Source organism: Gavia stellata, chromosome 7 (assembly GCF_030936135.1).
Source record: "Gavia stellata isolate bGavSte3 chromosome 7, bGavSte3.hap2, whole genome shotgun sequence".
In the NCBI taxonomy this organism is placed as follows: Eukaryota; Metazoa; Chordata; class Aves; order Gaviiformes; family Gaviidae; genus Gavia; species Gavia stellata.
In genome coordinates, this window is record NC_082600.1 from 20,124,286 (window position 1) to 20,146,914 (window position 22,629).

Below are 22,629 nucleotides of genomic sequence, written 5' to 3' on the forward strand. Positions count from 1 at the left end.
GACTCTGGTGATGGAGTCTGTACAGCATTCCTAGGAAGACTGCACAACTGCTTCATTTAACTTAGCGTTAGAGAACTTTTTCTAATGTATAAGCTGAATCTTCTTTGTTGCAATTTAAGCCCACTAACCTATGTCCTAGCTGCCACGCACTTTGAGAATAGTGTTCAATCCTTCCTGTATCGAATTTTCATATATTATGTTCTCCCTTGCTAATTCCCTCCTTTCAACTGTGCAAGTTCCTTGATTTCTTCCAATTTTTGCATAAGTTCTGTTTTCTAGATGTTTCTAGAAGTGAAGCAGCCAAAATCTGAAAATTGTATTCCAGACAATGCTTCCCAGTACAGCATGTAGTGGAAATACTATGCTGCAACCTTCCTCATACACTTCAATGTGATTTTTTAAAAAGATTTTTTACAAAGGCATAGCAACAGTTCTGGACCAGAGACAGGCGGCAGGCCCCTGCAGAATCCCATTTGAAATATCTTTCTATTCTGACAATGATCCCGTGAAAACTATTCAGTGAACACCATTTCCAGCTGGTCCCATTGCAAATTCATCGCAACCACATTTCCTCAGGTTGCTTATCAAATGTGAGGCAATGTCAAGAGTCATGCTAAAGTCAAGATATGTGATATCAGTTGCTTATTTCTTATCCACAGGGCTAGTTACCTTGTCATACAACAAAATTGACTAAATTTGACAAGATCTATTTTTGGTAATTTCATGTTGACTTGACTTGACTTCATTACTTGACTCCTTGTTTCCATTTTGATGTTTACAAATAGTTGATCTAATTACCCACTCAAGCAATTTTCAGTGAATTAAGGTTGTTTGGGCTATAATTTTCTTTTTTAACTCCTTCCTGTCATCATCCCTTTTTTAAAGACTGGCAAAATGGTTGCCATTATAAGTTGCCTGGAATTTCAGCCCCTTCCATGAGTTGCCAAAGGGCTCCTTATTGCTTTAGTAATTTCTTCAGATACTCTAGAATGAAGTTGAGTTGGCTTAAATGATTTGAAAAGATCTGACAGATTTAGGGATTCTAACCTGTTCTTTTACTTTCCCCTTTATCACAAGTGTTAACTGTACCACACATCAGTTCAGAGTTGACCTTTTCAGGAGACAGGTGCAGAAAAAGGCATTAAACATTTCAGCCTTCTTGGGAGTCATTTGTTGAGAGCTCTTCCTCATTTCTATGCAGCAGACCAATATTCTTCTTAGTCTTTCTCACCAGTATTGTGTCGATGAATGAGTTCACATCACCCTTGATACCGCTTGCTAACAGCATCATGTTTTGGGAGGCTGGACTTTTTACCCTGTTCCTGTATTTGCATATTATTCCTTTTATTTGTCTTCACTGATCTCATTTTCTATCCATTTCCTATATGCTTCCTTCTTGTGACTGAAATCAATAACTGACTTAAAATTTAGACATGTTGGTCTTTTACTACAGTTCCTGTCCTCCTTCTGCATTGGGATCACTTGAGCCAGCATCTTTCCTATCTTTTTTCTGAGCCTGCTTCAACTCATTTTTTCTTCAGTTTTGGTTCCTCTGAGATTGCACACTGCAGATCTCTGAGTTTATTAAAAGTTTTGCTCTTGAAATGCTCTGGTTTTCTGTTCTTCCTCCTTCTCCTCTAAAGAATAATGAATTCTGCCACTCTGCAGTCACAGAAGTTGCCTTCTACACTTCCACTGAAACTAGGATAGAGTCAAATCCAGAAAGGTTTCCTCTTAAGTTGTTTCAAAAACTTGCTAGAGAACTTGTGCTTATCTTTGAGCACATAAACCACTAATTAGATAAATCCCCTATTGTGATCATGTCATGCCCTGGAGAATCTTGCCAGCTCCTCACAAAAAAACTAATACCAATCTTCTTGAGAGGGTGTAACTGATAAAATTATTTCCTCCATAGACTTCAGAGTGCTTTTAACTACTTACTGATCTCGTTTAAGAGAGGGAGAACCTGTGGCAGAGAAGTTATAGACAGTGTGGCCAACGGTGGTGTGCTGTTTTGGTTCTGCTACCACCTGGGTGCCCGTCTTTATATTGCTAGGGTGGGATTTATTTGACCTAAATTTCAGCACCAATGGTATAAATATCTTCCTTTGCACTGGGCACCTTAGCTGTTTTTTTCCAGTCAGGGAAGAGGAACGGACACATTAGGACATATTAATCCATCTGATGTATTTTAGATACCCTCTGTAAATTTGGATGACTTGAAGATCACTGGCAGTAACAGAAGTAATAAAAATTACACAGGCCTTTCCCCTAATGTTGTGCGTTACAACCATGTGGTTTAACCTTGTGTTTCAACCAGTGTCCAAGAGAGAACACACTAGGCTCTCACTCCTGTACCTTTTTTAGATCTTGCTTGTAAAAGGTTGATTTAACTTCATACTTTCAACCTTTCCAGGTTGATTTAACTCCATACTTCCTTCCTATTACATGGTTTGCTTTGTTTGAAGATTTCTACTTCGTTCTGCATATAGCAGGGACTGGTGGCCATTCTGTCATTATAACCACTGTTCTCCTTTTCACACTTTTTCCTACATCTTTGCTTTATACTGATCTGTCATATATTACAGAAAGCTTTCAGTAAAAGTTATAGTGAACTGTTCACTTGAGCAGGTAAGTCTTTCAAAGGTGGGGAATATTCTAGTTTTATTAACAGATGCAGGCCTAGGCTGGTAGCAATTAAAAGTTAAGTGAGTCTACAACTACTTGGTAGTCTCTGTAAAGCATGTAAATGGCCTCAGTTTACCTGCAACTTCCTAAGCATCAGCCTAAGCACCCCTTATCGGCAAACACAGAATCAAATTGGGGGGGTGGGGAGGGGTGAGAGCCTTTTGCTCTAGAGATGTCTTTCCTGAAGCACCCTCCCAAGCCCAAGGGAAGGGAATCAGTCCCATCCTCACTCTCAGAGCCCACTAGTCTTTTAGGCTCTCAGGACTATCAATGTAGGAATATTACATTTTTAAAGGAACTGTAATTAATTAAAGACTTTTTTATATACAGTAGACAAAACTTTCTTCTCAAAGTATCAAAAAGAGATAGGAAACATTCTTCCCTTTTTTTTTTTTTTTCACTCTGACAGCTCCCTGCATGTCAAATAAACCTTGTTCTTTGCTGCTTCTAATTTCATCGTTTCTGACTGCTATCTGTTTCCTCTTGTTAGCACGGGGCAAACCTTGTTGTTCCTCTTTCTTTTGTAGCTCCACTTTTAAGACATCTATTGAGCAAGATATTTTTTATCTTTAATTAAAATCCTCTTTGCAGTCCTCTTAATGCAAATGCTACATTATTTGGAAAAAAATAAACCCTGTTCTGTTCTATTTGCACAACAAAGTCCAGCAGGATTGTTTCAATGCCTTCTGAAAAAACATCCTCCAAAGCAATCAGTATAACAACTTTTTTTTTCATTTTGTTTCTTGTATATCTCTGAAATATTTCAAAGAAAAATGTTCCCTTCTAGATTTCATCTCCTTGTTCAACGTTACTTACTCAACCAGATGCACTTTTCACTTTTAAATTATGACCATATAGTTGTTGATACATTAATTACTGCAATGACATTTTTATGAAGCTGTTTCTTGTATACTATTTCTGCTCATCAGAATTCCTAGTTTTCTGCACTGAAACTATGAGATCGTTGAGTATTTTGCCATCTCAGAAACCAAAAGGAAAAGGACAGCAGACGTGACATTCAGTAACCTGTATTCCACCTTCTCAGGTTACAAGTGGAACATGCTTGTCGAAAGTCAGACACTGCAGGATGTAGTAGATTCAAAGAGAAAGAGAGAGGGGGTGTCACACTAACTCAGTCATGACCTGCATTGATATTTGGGGTATTCCTATCCTTCTGGCTGCTCTACAATAGAAGAGAGCAGGGAAACCATCAATACATTACCTTCAACAGAGCTTGTTGGAACTAAATGTTTTATTTCTAATTGTTTATCTGAAAGAAAATCTGAACAGCCTGGTGTAATCTTTGGGCTTCTGCTGATGAGCACGGCAAGATGACAAAAAGTACTTTATATCCAGGAAAGGACTCAAAAGCTTAGTGGCTCCAGAAATCCTTGTATGCTCTGGTTCGATCATCATACCAGGGAGAAGGTAGGCACCTCAGAAGGGTATCTGAAACAGCCCCCGTGCCAAACAAGGAGTTCTTCATAGGAGTGTCTCCATCTCTGAGAGCAGCCTTGGTGAAGAATATCTTGGAATCAGTATAGGATCCGTAAAACTGAAAATTATGTACACATCACCCTCCACTAAATGTAGCCTTCATCAAGAAGAGCCAGAATGTGAGAGCTGTGGTCAAAGCAGGGAACCGAAACCCAAACTCCCCTTCTTGTGGCAGAACTTGAACAGCTATGCTTTTTATCCAACAGCTGCATGCCACTTGTTTTTAAGGAAGAGATCTCTTTAAAAGAAAATGTATAGGGGGTTGCATTCGAGACAGAATTCAGGGTCTGATGGTGTCTTCTGAAGTTCACGATTAGGCAACTGACATTCAGGGACAAGAACAACAATACACTTTATGAGCATAAAAATGAGCTTAGACTCTCTGAGTCAAAGAATAGCTTTATTCTCACTTTTGGGCTGGATAAAGTGAAGCAGAGAGATGACACACTCTATTAATGAATGAGGGGCACAGCTAGAGCATAACTAAAAACACTGACTTGTATTGCTTTCCTCTAAACGGTAGGACACAGTTGCCACATGTGCACAACTTTCTTGAAGTGTTGGCTCACCGAAAGGAAAGATATGACCAGAATCTATGATGAGAGAAATCCAGAAACTGAATGAATCTATGAAAAAGAAAACGTTAGCTCTTGTAAGCATATCTCATTGTCCCACCTGGGATTACAGAGCCCTGGTTATGTATGGCTCAGTGGCTAAAGCAGGTCATTTTGAATTATTAGGGCTGCTTGCAGCATAAACAATATTTAAAGAAAAATGTTAGCTAGGAGAACAACGCACCTTGGGCTGTACAAGTTCAAATATTTCAGGCATGGTACGGTTAGGTAGTGGCACATCCTTTGGTCTCTCTGTGACACCAGGAGTAAGTTTGGCCCCAGGTGGAGCATTTGGTGTAGTTGCCCCCATTGTTCACTCTACATATGGTAAAGACAGGGTGATCTGAAGGCTGCAAGCAGTAGCCCAGCTCTCTGGTTTTAACGACCTTGCTGGTTTGCTGGGCATTATTACACACACACACAGCTGTAGCTCTACTCAGTAGTAGGTACTGCATTTACACAGGTGAAAGCACTTTCTCTAACATTGATCAGCACTCTCTCCTTCACTCCACGACAGAGTGCTGTAAGGTGGACAGTGTGGCTGTCTCACCTTGTGCAGATTTCCCTGTTAGTAAACGGTGCTCCCGTCTGCAATCCCCTCAAGGCTGCTTAAAGAAGATGCTGTGACTCCTTCTACCTCTTCTGTACAATACACTGTGGGTTGCCCATCACTCTCTACTGTAAAAATCTCACCCTTTGCTCCAGGAAATTTTACCTCTTGGGCCTCAGGTAATGCATCGGTGGACAAATCTGTTTTCTCCCCTTGCACCAAGACCTTACACCTCCAGCCCAACATGCTGCAGCTTCTTGCAGAGAGGAAGGATGCAAATTTTGACAACATCTCCAGAAAACGTACCTCATTTTGTGAAGATGATATAATTTCCTCCTTTGGCTCACTGCTTATAAACAGTTCACACAGAAAAGACAAGATACCACAGGCACAAATTGAAATACAGGAAATTTCATTTGAAAAGGAGAAAAAGCCCTCTTTTACTGTGAGGGTGGTCAAACACTGGCACAGGCTGCCCTGAGAGCTTATGGAGCCTCCATCCATGGAGATACCCAAAGCCCAACAGGACGCGGCCCTGAGCAGCTGGCTGTAGCTGACCCTGCTTGGAGTGCGGGGATTGGACTAGATGATCTCCAGAGATCCCCTCCAACCTCCACCAGCCTGTGAAAAGGGCAACCATATCATACGTCAGTTTAAGAAGTTGCTTCAGGCTATGCCTTTATGACAAGACACATTTTATTCCATTTACAGTTTTAATCAAGATCATAATACGGGCTGGGGTGGGCATATGTGTTTTTTTAAAAAACAAAAAGGAAACAAAGTCCTTTCAAGTTATTCAAAGAAAAACAGCTGTACATGAGATAAGGGTGTCCTGATGCATTGATAAATTCTTCATTTGATGCAACTGAAGTCAGTAAGTTTTTTCCAATGGTTTCAAAGAGCAGAGGAGGATCTAGATGCTGCAAATCTCCCAGTATGCTAACCCTCTGTATTGCTCAAGGGTAGTAGGGTCCAGCTATTTCCAGTGGAATTGAGGGTGCCCAGATGTCTGTCATGAAAGATAAGCCGTGATCCAATGCATAGGTCTTCAAACACCTGGGCAGCAGCTCCCTACCTCTTGGCGGCACTACTGTCCCAAGGTACCAGAGAGGTCCTTAGGATTCAGAGCACCTGCTGATGATTGTGACCTTACAGTCTAATGCTGCCGAACACCCAGAGCCTACCAAATGCTGTACCCCCCCTGTATAAACCACATAAACATTCACTGAAGTGCAAATTAGGATTTAGATCTTGTTTTACTTTCTGGTCTGCAGAATGTTTTATTAGTCTATGCGATGTGGAAGAGTTTCAACAGAAAACACTGAGAGTCCTGGCTTAAAATTATTCTCCTGACTGGTAGTCACAGCACTCTGCTGAGACACGGGGATGTTGCTTCAAGTCCTTGCTGAGAAGAAAGTTGCCTTGATCTCTCACATCCTGAGACAGTACCACTACCATCCGATTTCTAGGCAAAAGGGACACTACATTATGTGACAAAAGGCTGATTGGAAACCAAAGTGGGCTTATGAAGGAGCCCACTACACACACGTGGGCTCCTCTCTGCAGATTAGAGTTAGGGACTTGCCTTCATGGGATGGAGAGGCTTCGACCCTGTCTTCTTCCTTGGGATCACCTCCCGGCTAGGTAGTCTCCCAGCCAAAAATACATGATGGTATTTCTTTCTAGCTAAAGTACAGGAAGCAGTTGATGCTACAGGTAATGTTTGAGTGATGCTTTAGCAGTATATCAAAGTGGCTACGTTTGTCTTATTTACTGCAGAAGAAATAAATTTACTCTGGTGGCGTAGCAAAATAATTTCCACTATGCAAAAGATAAAAAACCACCCGATATAAACTTTACAAAAGAAATAAAAGATGACTGCTTTTGCAACAATTTACCTGCTAAATCAAAAGCTTCTATACAGCACACAGTACTGTGTGTTTAAGGTTAGCTGATATTAGGAAAATGCCATAAAAGCAGCTATTCGTGAAAAAGTGCTTTTAACTGAAGGCACCAAATTTTAGTTAGCTGTAGAAATGTACATAGACCCCAGAAGTACAGACTGAAAAACACATGAAATAATCCTTCCCCTTTCCTCAGAACTAGCAAGGTTGCAGCTGGAGTAATACGTTAATTTTGGGGCACCGTACTGGGGCGTGAAAGAAGATGTGGACCATTTGGAAAGGGCTGAGAAGAATGCAAAAGTATTGATTTGAGATGTGTAAAACATAATCTACTGTTAGGACCCCAATATGGTTGATAAAAATGAGTGTGTGGTTGCAGAGCCTGCAGGAGAATGCTCCTGCGTGACACAGCTGAGGGGATCTGGCCAAAGCACAAGAGTCTTGAGAATGTCCAGAGAGCCCAGCCCGCAGCACAAGCTAAGATAAAGAGCTGAAATGCACAATCAGACTCACAAAGCAGCAATGCTACTGAGAAGATTAAGAAAGAGGGGTGCCATTGATATGACTGAAAGAGTGCAATGCCACTGATGGGATTAAGAAAGATGATGCAATTGATAAAACGCACTAAGAAAGTGACACCATTGGTAAGACTGAGAAAGAGCAATGCCAGATCAAAAGAAGGGACAGGATGTAAATCGCCAAAGTCTACAGACCATACACAATCTGAAGGAAAAAGGGTTCTCGGGGATGCTTTCTGCAGAAACACTGATGGAGCTCTAAATTGTGGGCAACGGAAATCAGCAAGCCATAGAAATTACCAGAAAGCGTGAGTGGATGCTCTTGTTTGCAAGCAGCTACAGTTAGTAAGACCACAGATACCCTTCTCTCCTTAAGAATCTCATTTTATAAGATAATTATTAATGTTAAGAACTACTGGCATCAGTTAATGCATGTGAGAAGTAACTGTATCACAGCAAAGGGGTGTCACAACATTGTGGCTTTGTGAATTGAGAGAAGATGGAAGGGACACATGACAACTGTCTTTGAGTACCTAAGAGGCCATTCTCTTGGTATGAAGGATGGTAAGACAAAAATAATGCAAGTCACTGAACTGCAGTAAGGTAGACATCAGGAAAACTGTTTTTTCTGGTTAGGATAATAATGCACAAGGCTGGATTCCTTGTGGAAGTTGTGGGATCTCCAACAGCGCAGGTTTGAAATGGCAGCTTGGACAAACATGTATCAGGAAAAAAAAAAGTCACATATAATTCACTTCCTCTAGGAACAGAGGCGGACCAGGTGGACTTTGGAGATCTAGTCCCAGCTCTCTTTACTATGATTTTATAACTGTAGCAAAGGTTAGCATCAACACTGTATTTTGATCATACAAGAAGCACACCCTAAGGGAAATGTTACAATGGCAAACAAACTACAGCAGTCTGCAAAAATGGACTTAACAATGTTGTAAGTTACTTTAAATTACCACTTCAGCAGAACATTTAAGCGTAGTTCTTGGGTCACAGACTTAAGGTCTAAGGACACAAAACACCTAAACCTTGATGCCCTGAGGAAATATTAAAACCAGCCCAATGACGTCTTTCACAACAAAATCAACTCCAGACCCAAGACACTCAGTATTAGTGAGAGGTTGAGCAGAACCACTGGAAAGCGTCAGGTATTCTACAAACTGCAGGACAGCAGAAACTCTCACACGTCCCACATAAAGCAAGACATCTTGAAACTCCTCTTCAGGGAACAAGTGTTAATGGAGATTTCCTGAAGAATTGCTGTTGTTAATTAAACAATCATCCCTCAGTGTGCGTTTCGCACGTGGAGGGAGACTGATGTGAACTGGAGATACCGTTACTAAGATTTTGTGACCCCATTTGTCACAGCGGTAAATGCACACCAGATCGCCTGTCTTTAACTAAAGCAAACTCTGTTTCTCTGGGGATTTTAGCTGTCCGCAGCCGCCTGAAGGAAGCCTTTCTGTTGACACCCATGGGCTCCCTGGGATGCTTATGTCAGTTCCTGGTGCGGTCCCTTTTCATCCTAATGTACTGTCGTCAGTCCCTTCGGAATTTCTATTCAGTATCACCTTCCCCCGCAGGCTCCTTCAACCTGAATAAACTCGGGTTTATTCACAAACGAAATAAGCAGTGCCCACCGACTTGTTGATTCTGCCTCAGAAAGCCCGAAGAGCAAAAAGCCGAGTGGTTTGAAACCCAACCTTTCCAAGCTGTACACTCTGCAGCTGGACACTACAAAATCTATTTTATGGTTCTTGGTAAGACCAGACTAGATCCTCAGAAAAGTCCCTTCTGAGCGTACAGCCTACGAAGCCACCCACCTCCAGAACTAAGATTTGCTATAGTAAGATTTCCCAGAATTTAAAGACATACAGCGTTTGTTTAAAGCCCTCGGCTTTGGGTGCGACTGTTCTCTCACAAAGTCTGCCACCGCATGCCGAGGCCAGGTTCCTCCGCGCAGGCAAGCGAAACTCCCGGGGAGAAGTCCGGCGGCCGCTGCCCTGCCCGCCCTGCGCACAGCGCCCGGGGAGCGAGCACCCAGCCGCGCTTCCCAACGCACCTGCGGCGCCCAAGAGGAGAGCGCTTCCCGCGAGCGTGGTGCTCCCGCGGCAGTGCCCCTCCGACAGGAGGAGGGAAAACACGGAGCCGCGGGAAGACGCGGCCGTGCGCGGCACCGGCACGAAGCCCGCTGTAACCCCGGCGAGCTGGGGAGGAGGGAGGGGGCTGCGCCCCGCCGGCCGCCCTCGCCCCGCCGCCACCGCCCCGGCCCCACCCGTCCCTCCGCGGCCGCCGGCGGGTCCCGCCGCTCACCGATAGTGGAAACGACGGTGCCCACGAAGTAGAAGGCGCCGGTGAAATCCCATCGGGGGCGGATGTCATCGACGCGGACGCCGGCCACGCTGGCCTCCTCGTACTCCCGGAGGAAGTGCCGGAGCTCGGCGCGGCTGAGGTTGTGGCGGCGGGTGAAGTTCTCCAGCCGCTCCTCCCAGCGCTCCTTGGCCTCCCGCTCCGTGGGCAGCTCGATGGCCGAGAAGACGGCGGCGCCGCACAGCATGTACAGCACGATCAGCACCGCCAGCAGGAGGAACCGCGCGTTGTCCGCGTTCAGGCGACCCGCGCTGGAGCAGCAGCCGCCGCGACACGCCATCCTCCGCCCCGCGGGACCGGGCTGCCGCGCCGCCACGTTACGTCGGGGCCCTCCCGCCGCCGGGCATCACGGCGCCGCCCGCCAGGCGTGCGCGGGGCCGCGGCCCCAGAGCTCAGGGTGCCGCGGAGGCCGGCGGCGGCGAGCGGCGCTCCCGGGAGCCGGCCGGCACCTCTGCCCCGGGGGCAGGGCGCTGCCCCGCCGCGGCCGGCACGGCCCCGCGGCGGACGGGCTTCGGGCTGCGGCGCATCCTGCGGGCGAGGGAAGGGAAGGGAAGGGAAGGGAAGGGAGCGGCCCGTCCCGCAGAGCCCCTCAGCCCCGCCGCGCCCCGGCCCCGCGCCCGGCTCCCGTCTCTGCCAGTTTCATATCCCCTTTCTTCCCCCGCCCCGAGCACGTCGGAGCGGGGCGCAGGGACAGGCACCGCCAGGCGCCTCCTGCCTGCCGGGGGGGCGAGGCGGGACCGGCGGCAGCTCGCCCCGCCGCCCTCCCCCGCCGCCACGGGGCACCTCCGCCCCGGTCCGCGGCTGCCCCCGACCCCGGGCCGCCCGCGCCATGGCCACCGGCGAGCCGCGGGCCGGGCCGCGCCCCTGAGGGACGCTCCCCTCAGCCGAGGCGCGGCCGCCGCCCGCAGCGAGGCCGCCGCCCCCGAGAGTCTCCCCGGTGCTCCGGGCGGGGCAGGGTGGGGCGAGCCCGCACCTGGCAGGGCGGCCCGCCGGAGGGCGGCTGCCCGCGGCCTCCACCCCTCAGAGGGGCGGGGGGCGGCACCCCCCCAGCGCCCGCGGCTTTCCCGCCCGCCGGGGGCTGCCGTCCGCCCAGCCCCGGGGCCGTGGGGCGGAGGGGCCCTGTGCCGCCCAGGGTAACGGGGCCCCTTGCAGAGACCGGGAGTAAAAACCTCCAGCTGATGATGTGCCCCTGCTATCAAGGCAAGAAAAATTACTCCCTGTTGCCAAAAGAGGGCACCTCGTTCTCTGCAGGTCTGGGTACCGACTGCCTTCCCGACAAGTCGTTACATCTCCGTCCTCCAACACTGGGCGGTCGAAGGGAAATTGTGTGTGGAAGACAGAGGCAGCTCTCCAGCTGCAATGTGGTTTAAAAATGCGTTATTTTCAGGGTCAAAGAGCTCTCCATGCCAACCTTCTGGAAAAATCATTGTTACTGTAAAAAGAAAAAGCTAAACACTGCAATATCTGGCAATTACTACAGTGCTGAATTCGACTTTAAAATAATTGGGGGCTAAAATTCAGCTCTGTGAAACATATTAGTGTATACAAACTCTTTCTTTCCAGTGAAAGACAATCTACATATATTTTATTTTAGAAAGCAGGTTAGTGAGGTATTACTACAACACTTCTTTTCCCCGTTTTCTATTAATTATGTTGCAGTTAAAATGCAATGGGACCTAACAGTAAGAGCTTAGTAATTACAAATCTCCCTTAATGGTAGATAATCACATACTTAGTGTAAGAGACATTGATGGTCTAACAGCCTGAGGTGTATTTGCATCTTGGGTATTGATCTGACTCCCGGGGGTGGGCTGTGGGCAATTCTGTGCCGGGGTTCAAGAGAGGATCACCAACTGCCTGACAACGAATCTGCATGGCACAGAGAGAAGCCAAGTCCTTTTCCCACGTTGCACCGTAAACCAACAGCCAAGGACAAATGGGACTTATGCTTCCTCTTTGCTTTTTCCTATTTGTTGTTATTCATAGGTGATACATAATGCATCATGTTGCAGGATTTTATTCCCTTTTCATTAGTCTTCAGCATAGACTGACATATGGCAATTAAAATTAGCAGCAATGCTGGAAGACATTAAACAGCCAAAAAAGAGGAAGACAAGATGCCAGTCAAACTGACCAGACTCTGTGCTAAGTGCTAAAGGTAACCACATGCTTCAGTAGAAAATGCTGGTGTCTCTTTAAAATTGATAGATCCCATTAGAGGGGGAAAAAACCCCCTACATTTCCCTGCTTTGCCAGTCTTTGCCAGCCATAAAGAAGATGGATCTAAGTCAGTGCTCTCCCAGCCAGCAGAGGCAGCAGAACTGACTGAGCACCCTCGGCCCGCACTGAAGTCTCCATCCATCGAAGCTGTCCTTGGGTGGCTTGGATTAGCACAGTGGGAACAGGAGCCTTTAACTGCTTGCAACCATTGCCCAAAGGAATGGGAAGAACAATCACATTTTCCAAATAAGTACCCAAGGAAAATTGTTCAACGATGTTGAGTTCCTCCTATTATTTACATACTATGTTTTAAGTCCCTTTTCTTCCTTTACTTCCCCTGTTTTAATTAAGGTACTTATTCTAAAGAATACTTTCTTGTGAAAAAGGTCACTATTCCCATTGCTTTTGGGTAGATAGCTGAAAAAAATTGAGTGTGTGGAGAGCACGAACAGTGTAATGATGCAGTCGCCCATCCAGAGCATCTCAGCAAGGTTGAATAAAGAAATGCAATGTGTTGACTGGCATAAGGCAAAAAAAAGTTATCTTTTGGTTTCAGGTTAAAAAAATGGTTAAACATGTTGCTGACATTTAAATTAACTCCAAATTGAAATTAACATCTTGTGAGCCTCAACACTGAATGCACTGCCATTAATCTCAGTGCAGGCACTTGTGGCATTATTATCAGGAAACCTGCTACGTTTGTCCTACACCTCAGCACCACAAGCACGCAGCTCCTTCATGTCTATGTGTGCAGGTATTTAGTGACAAAAAGATTGGTGGTGGTGAGGCTTAGCATGATTGTAAATAATAGAAAAAAATCGATGTATTTACTAGTTTTGAATGATAACCCTGTAATTAAGAAAGCTACAGTCACTGAGTATCCTGGTAACGATTACCAACAAATGTCTGGTTGGAACAGAGCTATTATTAATGCATCAGAAATTACTTGGAAGAATCATGCTGAGATTTAGTTACTTTATCTCATTGATAGTGTCAGTACTTTTTAATTAAACATCTCCTGTGGAAGTGATAAGCTGGTGTACTTAACTAAAATGCACTGCTTATCTTTGGAGAAGCTATGGGAGAGCTGCAATTTACTCTTGAGCAAGTTTTGTACATAATGAAACGTCTTGCTAGAGGAGCAAAGAAACCAGCCTTCTATTAGCTTTGATGCGGAACAAAACTTCTGGACCTTAATAACTTCGATGTTAACAAACTAATTAAAAAAAAAAAATCCCCAAACTTCATGAACATGTGGCACTTGGGGCATCTAGAGTAGGCTAAACTTTTCAACATGCCTGTTGCTTTGCTAAGAGTTTCAAAGAGATTGCATCTCTGGGGGACTCCTACTGAATGTGAAGTAAGGAATGTCGCTTCTTGCCTTTATGTAGTGTACTCATCCCTCACAAAGCAGATGTTTAGCAGTAAAGATGACTGAACCTGGCTGTATGAAAGAGATTTTCAGGAATGTGAAATATGAAAACTTTTTCCATCTCTTTCACATCAGTTACTAAAGTGGGGCTGAGGAAGATAATCATATTGTAGTCTTATTGGGGAAGACGATATTTCCTTTATACTTAGAGAATACCCTATGGGGTGTTTTTATTTAAAGATATTTGGAAATTAAATTTTACAGTTGGGAAAGTGAGGCAGAGATAGACAGGGCTTAAAAGTCCCTACAAGGGACTCCTCAAGAGTTGTCCTCAAGAACTACTTCCACTTTTGGAAACCACTTTCCATTTGCATGCTAACTTCCAGCATTTCAACAGGTAAGAAGAAGTCGGGTTGATAGCTTAGTTTTCCAAACTGCGAAACAAACCACCATAATTCAGAGCAAGTTTTTTGTTTGTTGATGCTTATTTACATTGGTACTATAACTGTGTACCATAGTGGTTTGCATGTTAAGGGAGAAAAAGAGACACATGAATCAACCTGTATAAAGTCAGATTGGAGTCACAAAGAGATAGTAAAAGAATCCAGGAGCCCCCCCGCATTCCTCCATTCTAAGCAAGGGAAAATACTTTCAACTCAAGGACGAACCTTTTAATCTGATTAATACAACAGGGTCACAATAGCTTGAAGGCACTGCAGTAACATTTAGAGAGCAGTAAATGGGAATTAGTTTGAGGAGAGATAAAATTTTGATAAACGGAGAAGCAGAAAAGCTAGTATATTACAAAAAGAAAAAAAGCCAAGGATATAAAGACTGTAGATTAACATAGGAACTTACTTTTCTGAACTTACATAGCTCCTTTCAGCCTCCAGTACTTTTTGCTATGTTTCTTTCTTTTGCCGGTCAGGATGCCAGTTATAGTTGCTCGGATTAAAAGAAACTCAGAGGTAAAGAGAGGGAATGGTGTGACTACTGTCAGCGTTCGGCTACAATTCTGACATCCTGGGTCAGAATGCTTAATTCCACAACTATAAAATGCCAGTAACTTTATTGATGTCAGTAGAAATATCTGTGTGATTAGGTAGCATCTACCATTATAAAGAATATTACATCTCCATTCTAGCTTTTTCAAATACACATATTGGGTAGCTGGAGTATGTCACAGTGAATATCTATATGTTACATTAATTTAATGATTTCAATATTTAGTTCTTGGTATCACATCTCTCTATTAATTTTAATTTACTTGGAATTTTTTGTGCAGTTATTTCTGTTACTGTGTTCATATTTGTTTACTGGAAGACAGGCTGGAATATCAAAACCACAGAAAGCCTTAGCAGAATAAAGTGCAAGGAATTAACATATCAGTAATTGCTGAAAAAAACACACTGACGCATTTAGGAAAGCCACCAAACGAGACAGCTATAATATTGTTGCATGTTTGCACACCTAGCACGGAACAAAACACATGGTACCTTTTACACCTTTTTACCTCCTGTGATGCTAGATTTAATCTCAAGTGCGGTGAAAAGACTCTAGACAGATCACTGTATCATAGCCTTGAACAAATCAAAATTAGATCACTGCTTTACTATGTGACTCCAGTAAGAAACTGCACAATGTTATACTGCCCTTGACAGAAGATTTAACCTTTGCAGAGTCACAAGCAACCACAAGCAACCACTTCCTTGTCCCAGGAGGGAGTAAACTGGTATTATCCCATTATCTTAATGGCTACAGCAATGCAGTCCAGTACTGAAGTGGCATTGTGAAACCAAATTTCCAGTTGTCCACCTTGATCTCTCCTTCTGCAGGGTGTATGGCAGCTCTGCAGAGTTTGCTTCCCTTCCATGCTGTGATCTCTCTGATGGAAGGTTTATAACACCAGTATGGGACCTTGTACAGCTGGGGGTTAGGAGTTAGTCAACCTTTTACAAAACATAACCAATTGCATTAGCCATTAAAATTAGCTAGGGGTTGATCAAATTGTTTTAGCCATTTAGGCACAGAAAAATGCACTACTTCCTCCTTTACAGCTTAATTAGCAGCACTGCAGAAATGCGTGCACATTGTTTGCACCAGCATGTATTGATATGCATTAACAATAAATTCTTACATTGTTGTTGTAATGGAAAGCACTTAATTTTGAAGGGGCACCAGAACAGATTCATACTCAGCAGTAGCAAGAGAAGTTAATCAGCAATTTATTGAGTAACAAAGATGTTCTGAATAACAATTACGTCTACAGACAATGCTATTGCCTTTTTTCTTTTTTTTTTAAAAATTCAAACTACCTTTTAAAAATAAAGGAGAAGCACATGGGTCTCAGACCTAAATATCACCTTAACCAAAGATCCCAGAGTCAAATCCAGTTACATATGTCAGACATTCTGCTGTGGGTTGGACTAATTTGTCTGTTTTCTCCTTCACGTTATTCGTAATTCCACTTTCCAAATGTTAGGGCCCTGACATGAAAAAAAAATGATTAGGTTGGTATGAAAAATGGAATTTCAAAATATTCTGCACAAGAAAAAATTTAAAATTTTATTCAGACAGTTAAGAAGTGTTCTTAAATCTGTCCTGGCACCTGAGAGGCTGTATATATATAAAATTGTTATTAAACAGCATTTTCTAGCCAAAGGTTTTGTCAAGAGCCTTCTGTCCAGCTCCAATATGTCACGAAGCCCAGCTGTGTTTGGGTTGCATAGGACTGACTGCAAAAGACTGTTGCCACCCTGGAGTTTTAGTTTTCTTCGGACAGTTTCTTCAAAACAAGTTTTACTTGCCCTTCTGGAAGAGCATTGTTTATAAACAGTTAAAAGAGAACTACATGCATCTCTGTTACAACCTAACTCAACCTTTATTTGAACCCTTAGTTTGCCTCACACCACATACTGTTGAGCAAACCAAACCCCCAGCCTTCACTCTTTCCTCCACCTCTGCCACCCAGCAGTGCCTCACTTCCATGCTTATACCACAGTCTGAGTTGCTTTGCGTCACAGCTCTGCACTGGAAAGATTTCCTGAGTTTTTCTAGCAGAACTGATCACTTGGTTTATTTGTTCCCACCGACGGACTTTGGAAGGATCTTCTGACACTGCATTAATTTGAGCCCTGGAGAGCTGAAGTTAAATCATGCCAAGTTCCTGGAAGCCAAAAAATTCCAGCTGGAATTTAACCAGGAGTGCCTCAGAGCTGGTCAAAGCATGACAAAAATAGAAATACTTACATATGTAAAGTGAATAAATCACATTCTTCACAAATTAAGGATAAATGTCCATTAAGTGTTAGCTGACCTTCTAGAACTCTTAAAGCTTTCCTCACGTGAAGACATCTTCCTACTTAGAACTTCTCTAATTCTCACAGAATGAAAATAATTAAAACAATAATAGTCTGTTAAAAAGAAAGTATAACAATGGCTATGAAGTTGTTATCACAGTTTTTAGAGCACACCATTCCATTTTCATGTTGCCTTCCCTGATCCCTGTCTTTTCATGTTCATCAGGGACAGAATCAAACAGTTTCTGCATGTAGCATGAACAGTAGAGATTCTGCATACAGAATCGAGGGAAAATGAAAGCAGAAAGCAATCTTCCTATCTGTTCTGTGGACACCCCAGCAGCATTCTGACCCGTACTTGGCTCACATTATTTGCAAAGTTCTCAAAACTAGATAAAGCAGTAATAATGATTACTGGGCCTCTAAATTGCCAACACAAGCTAAGAAATGAGCAACCTAAATACCTACGTTCCTAGCATTTGCTGTGAAGAGTGTAAAATTCCTCTGTGTTATAGGCAAGGCTATTCCACTATCTAGCTCCATTTCCCTTTGAATAAGAGACTGTACAATAATTTCCGCAACAATAACTCAAAGCCATAACCTTTTTGATTTGAAAGACCATCTGATAACTGCATCAGAGAACTTGAATGTAACTAGAGAGGGTAGAGCATCAGGGAAAGGATATGAAAGATGGAAAAGAAGCAGTACTTCATGGAGTTTCTCTATGGATTGGTCTGTGACAGTGTAGGAAAACGAAAGAGAACTTCTTGCTAGCCAGATGCCACAATGATTTCCTGAACACACCCCTTTGCTATGGTAATTTTTGAATGAAACAGGGATAGACATTAGATAAACATTAGGAAAAGTGCACTCCCAGTGTACTCCAAACCATCTTGGGGAATGATACTGCAAAATGAATGAGGTAGCACAGCAACAGCTACCCAGTCCAATTATTTGGGATCCAGAGGCAATTCTGATTGAAGTACCACACTATACTACAAGATTTCCAGGCTGCAGGACAAGTTGTTCATACACCCCACAGCACTCTTTAAGACTGCTCTTCAGTACCCAAGCCCATCCACTTCAATTTAGTGTTTTGGACCATTCTTGGGTGTCTGCAAGGGGGAAAAAAGAGGATTAGGAAGTAACTGACAAGAAGCCAAATACTACAAGAAGCCGAAACAGCAAATGTTAGAGCTTGCATTAGAAGTGATAATTGCAAAGCAAAGTTTCAATCCAATTTGAAATGTACACACTTAGAAGAAGACGGAACAAAGGATATATAAACAAGATTGACTTTATTTTTATTTAAATTTTACATACAGTAACTTTTATTCTAGCTACTGGGGCCAACTAACAGTCTCACGGAACAGCAGATTTTAAATTCATTACAGCTGAAAATGCAGAGAGAATCTCTGAGAACAGCCTACGCTTGTTTTAATCTTGAAAAGCATATTAGGAACCACAGTAAGGAAAAAGCATATAAAAAGGTATTTAAAAATGCAGGTTCATTTATAATAATATGGTTATAGATTCTCCAAGAATCTCCCCATTATCAACATTTTAATGTTTCTTTCAACTACAAATTAGACATTATAGCAGACATTATAGCTTAAAAAACAGAAATAAGCAGTCTTGCAAGTAGTGTGGCAGGCTCAGTGTCAGTAAGTAAAACGTCACAGAATAGTGGAAATGTTCATGATGGAACCCACATATTTCCATGTGTATCAGGGGCATTAGTGTAAGGAATATTCCAAATCCATGGTTGATCTGTAAACCAAAACAAAAACATGCTCATGACAAATTCAGCTATTAAATGTAAAATTTTGATCCTCTTCCTCCCCTCCCTTCGGAGGAAGAGGAAGGTCAAAATTCCAACTTATTTTTACATAACCCCATGTGCAATTTCAGATTACTGGAAATTTTTATTCAGCTATTTTTTAAAATGGTAAGATTTAGAGTTTTCAAAAGGCTTTGGCTTCCCCCCAAGTATTATTTTAAATATAATTATCATAACCCAACATACTCCCCACCAGCTGTAAAAGAATTTTATTTCAGACAGTATACAAGAACAGTAATACAGTCAAATTTGGTTTGGCTTATAGGCAGCAAGTTTTATGCTGCGCATCTCTTAACCCAATGGAATTATAAATACGAGCTGTAATGTATTAGTATTTTTCACATGGACAGTAAGAATTCAGTATCTAAGAATGACACTGCCTGAACTCTGAAATGTTCAAGTTCACACATCACTTCAAACATTAAATCTTTAGATGAGCAACAGGTTTGCAGCAGACAGTTCCCTCCCTCCACTTCTCAGAATACAGAAGCTATTCCCACTCATGGGAAGGAGAAAAGGCAATGCAGCAGGAGCCAACTGCTAGCTCTGCAGCCTGCTCTAGGCTCTTCCTCCTACCACATACATGTTGCAGAAAAGCAGCTGGTCTATGAAGCCAAGCTATTATTCTACTTCTCTCAGGCTACTCCTACTGAAATACAGAGAAAACTCCTTCAATCCTTTCAGTGATTTTTCTCAAATAAGAAGTTTATAGAAATATAGCCTGTTTCTTTTCTTCATCTACAAAATGAGCCCTGAAGGAAGAGTGACATTAATCTGTACAATGCATAGATTAAACTGAATTGTACTGAGGATGACGGGAGTAGTTCATTTATGAAAAACAAGCTACTTGTCTACATGATATACTATGTATACTTGCTAAAGAAGATTTGCTACATGCTTGTCAATTGAAATTTTAGATTAGCTATTGATTATGATTACTGTTGTCCAATTTTAAATTTACAGCATCCAGTGCCAGCTCTCACAATATATGAAGTGAGAATTACTGTAGCAAGGAGAGTAAGAAAGTGACAGAAGCAGTAATGAAGGGATGTATAAATTACACAACAGCACACTGTGACAAGTACCACGCCAATTAAACATGGGGTAGGGAGAGCATTCCTACCAAATACTTATTATTACTTGGTACTAGACTGCGTTTATTTCTAGTACAGTAGTTCCATCTGTTGCAGTGAAACATATCCCAGCTATGCAAATGTTTTACAAAAATAGAGCCTGTTTACAGTCATAAGAGGGTAATAGGAAAACGCTTTAAATTGCAACAAAATTGAATCTGCTTGACTTGAAAAAAGGCTTTACGTTTATGGTCTATGAAGACTGATAGGGATGTTACAAGTCACAGGAATGTGATCACCAGAGAAAGAACAGCCTGTGCAACAAATGCCATCTTTCACATAATGTTATTATAAAAGGACAATAAAAGCAAACATCCATGTCTTCCCCTGATTTAAAATCATGATATAGTGCCTAGGTGGAAGAAGTAGTTGGCTAGCTTTTGGTTACAGGGGATAGGTGATTTCCAAGCACAAAAAACTAAAAGGCATCAGAAACCAGATGAAACTATGGCACTTAACTCACAGTGCACTCCCAAAAAATGCCTCTAGGTTTCTAGACTTCGAGTCTAGTCAGGATATCTAGACTTCGAGTGATCTCTTACAAAAAAAAAAAAAAAAAAAAAAAAAAAAAGTAGCACCATTACTTCCCTAAGCTTCTTTCATCAGTCTCTTGCTTGAGAGCCATGTGTATATTTTGTATTTTTGGTGAATACATTACCACATAGTAAACATTAACAGTTATAAGAATGGGTACAGAATAAAGCCAATGTTGGAAAAAGCATTGAGGATTTCAAGTATACATTCAGATTTGATCATTGACCTCTAACTATGACATCAGAATAAATCCAGTCCCACTCAAGCACTGGAATCTGTCACTTGGAGCACATTATGCAGCTTGGACTTACCCATCTCTATCTGCAGTTACTCTGTTTAACTCAGCAAAACATACAAACAGAGGAAGACTTACATGTACAGAAATAACTTCAGTCACCCCTTAAAGCACTCTGAGAAGCTTCAATACCTAATTTAGTTCTTTTTTATTGTGGCTATCTTAATAAAATTTTCTTAAGGTAGCTAGTAACGTACTTGGAACTTTGTTCTATTAATGGGATGCTGTTGGTTTTATAAATCACCTGATAGTATTTTAATAAGCCATGTGTAGAACTATTGCTGAAACAAATTACAATTCAGTTATTTTTAAAATGTCAGCTCCAATTTAAAATTATTTATCACTTTCAATAGGAGCTATAGCAGCAAGAGAAAGACAATGACTGTGTACAAATACCGTATGACCACAGCTGCTTACTGTTGCACACTAAAAACGATTGCCAAACTTTTGAAAGTTAAATCCTTTGCTCTTCTGGGAGGGAAAAAAAAGTTAACTGTTCTCTATTTATAGCCCCACTATATATATTTTTAAAGTCTGCTCAACATACCTATCTTCCACACCTTTCAAGTTCCGTTCTTCATTTCTGATACCCTAATTTTGTCTCAACTGTACCTTATTGGAATTAGTGTTACCTAGTGACCCAGTACTACTGCTTCCTTCTTGCCTCACTTACTAGCAGCGGAAGTCTAGCACTAGAATTAGCACACAGTAAAATGAACAGGGCCATTCCTACCCCACTGCTACTTTACGATTATCTGAAATCTCAGACAAAGTGCTATTTCAGTTATACTCAGGCAAACCTTTGAAGATACTCTCACAACTGAGTGGACTATCACATTTAATTTAAAGATAAAGAGGCCCTGGAAAACAAGGTAAGTTTTTTTCAAGTACACCTGATTAATCACTCCAAGAATCCCCCACATTTTGATATCATGTTACAGAATATGAAATCATGAGCTGACAATGGTACAACAAAGTTGTTTTCCAAATTTTAACAATAGTATTTTACAAATGCAGTATATTGTGTAGGTCAAAAACATGCCGGCAAGCCATCTCAAAACTTCATGTTCTCCTAAGTATGACAGATGGCAGTATGGTATGTACAGCCAAAACCAGAAAAGTCTGTGAATTACAGGAACATGCAATTGAATAGTAAAGTAAAAAATACAATTAAAGCATCTTTGTGATCATCTTCCTACAGTTTAAAATACAAGTGTCTTTTGCACTGTGAGTGGAGATCTGGATGAGACCTATCCCTGGTTGATTTCTAAATGCAGAGACTGGATTCTTACATAATCTTTCACAATATTTCATGAGTCTTCCAATTGAAAAATGTAGCTTTGAAGTAATAAATGTTAATACATACAGAAAGGCTACTCACAAATAACTGTTCTTCAAGTCATTCTACACATACATTCTAACGTGGCAAACTTACTCCCTGCTGCATGAAGCTGGAAAGTTCTCCCTTTCAGCATTTGCAGAAGTTGCACACTATACTTCAGTCTTTTTTCTCCCCTCCCTTTGGATAAGCATGGCATTAAAAAAGGAATGAATCTTGTTCCTCTCAATGCAAAAATCATACCTGAAAGATCTCAAGAAGAGGGAAAGGCAGACGGGGTATAGATGTGGGATCTAGAATAATATTCACAAACAAGGTAGTAATTCCTGAAGGCCAGGACAATGACCACTCATTGGGGAAAAAAAGAAAAAGAAAACAAAACCCAGCACTGCAGCTTAAAAGCAGGATTTGCTTTGTTTCTCAAAGTGTTGATGTGATGAGAAAAAA

The 22,629-nt window shown here is 42.2% G+C and overlaps 2 protein-coding genes across 2 annotated transcripts in view; both read right to left on the bottom strand.

Moving 5' to 3' along the window:
- KCNK13 (potassium two pore domain channel subfamily K member 13) overlaps positions 1-10,430 on the bottom strand; it is a 67,091-nt gene extending 56,661 nt beyond the window's left edge. Inside the window, exon 1 of the mRNA XM_059819894.1 lies at positions 10,094-10,430. Within this exon, the coding sequence (XP_059675877.1) occupies positions 10,094-10,430 (337 nt within the window). The remainder of the gene's footprint in view (positions 1-10,093) is intronic.
- Positions 10,431-18,458: 8,028 nt separating this feature from the next.
- Positions 18,459-22,629, bottom strand: part of TDP1 (tyrosyl-DNA phosphodiesterase 1) — a 49,571-nt gene continuing 45,400 nt past the window's right edge. Inside the window, exon 15 of the mRNA XM_009820605.2 lies at positions 18,459-18,811. Coding sequence (XP_009818907.1) covers positions 18,738-18,811 — 74 coding nt within the window. The 3' untranslated portion in view covers positions 18,459-18,737. The remainder of the gene's footprint in view (positions 18,812-22,629) is intronic.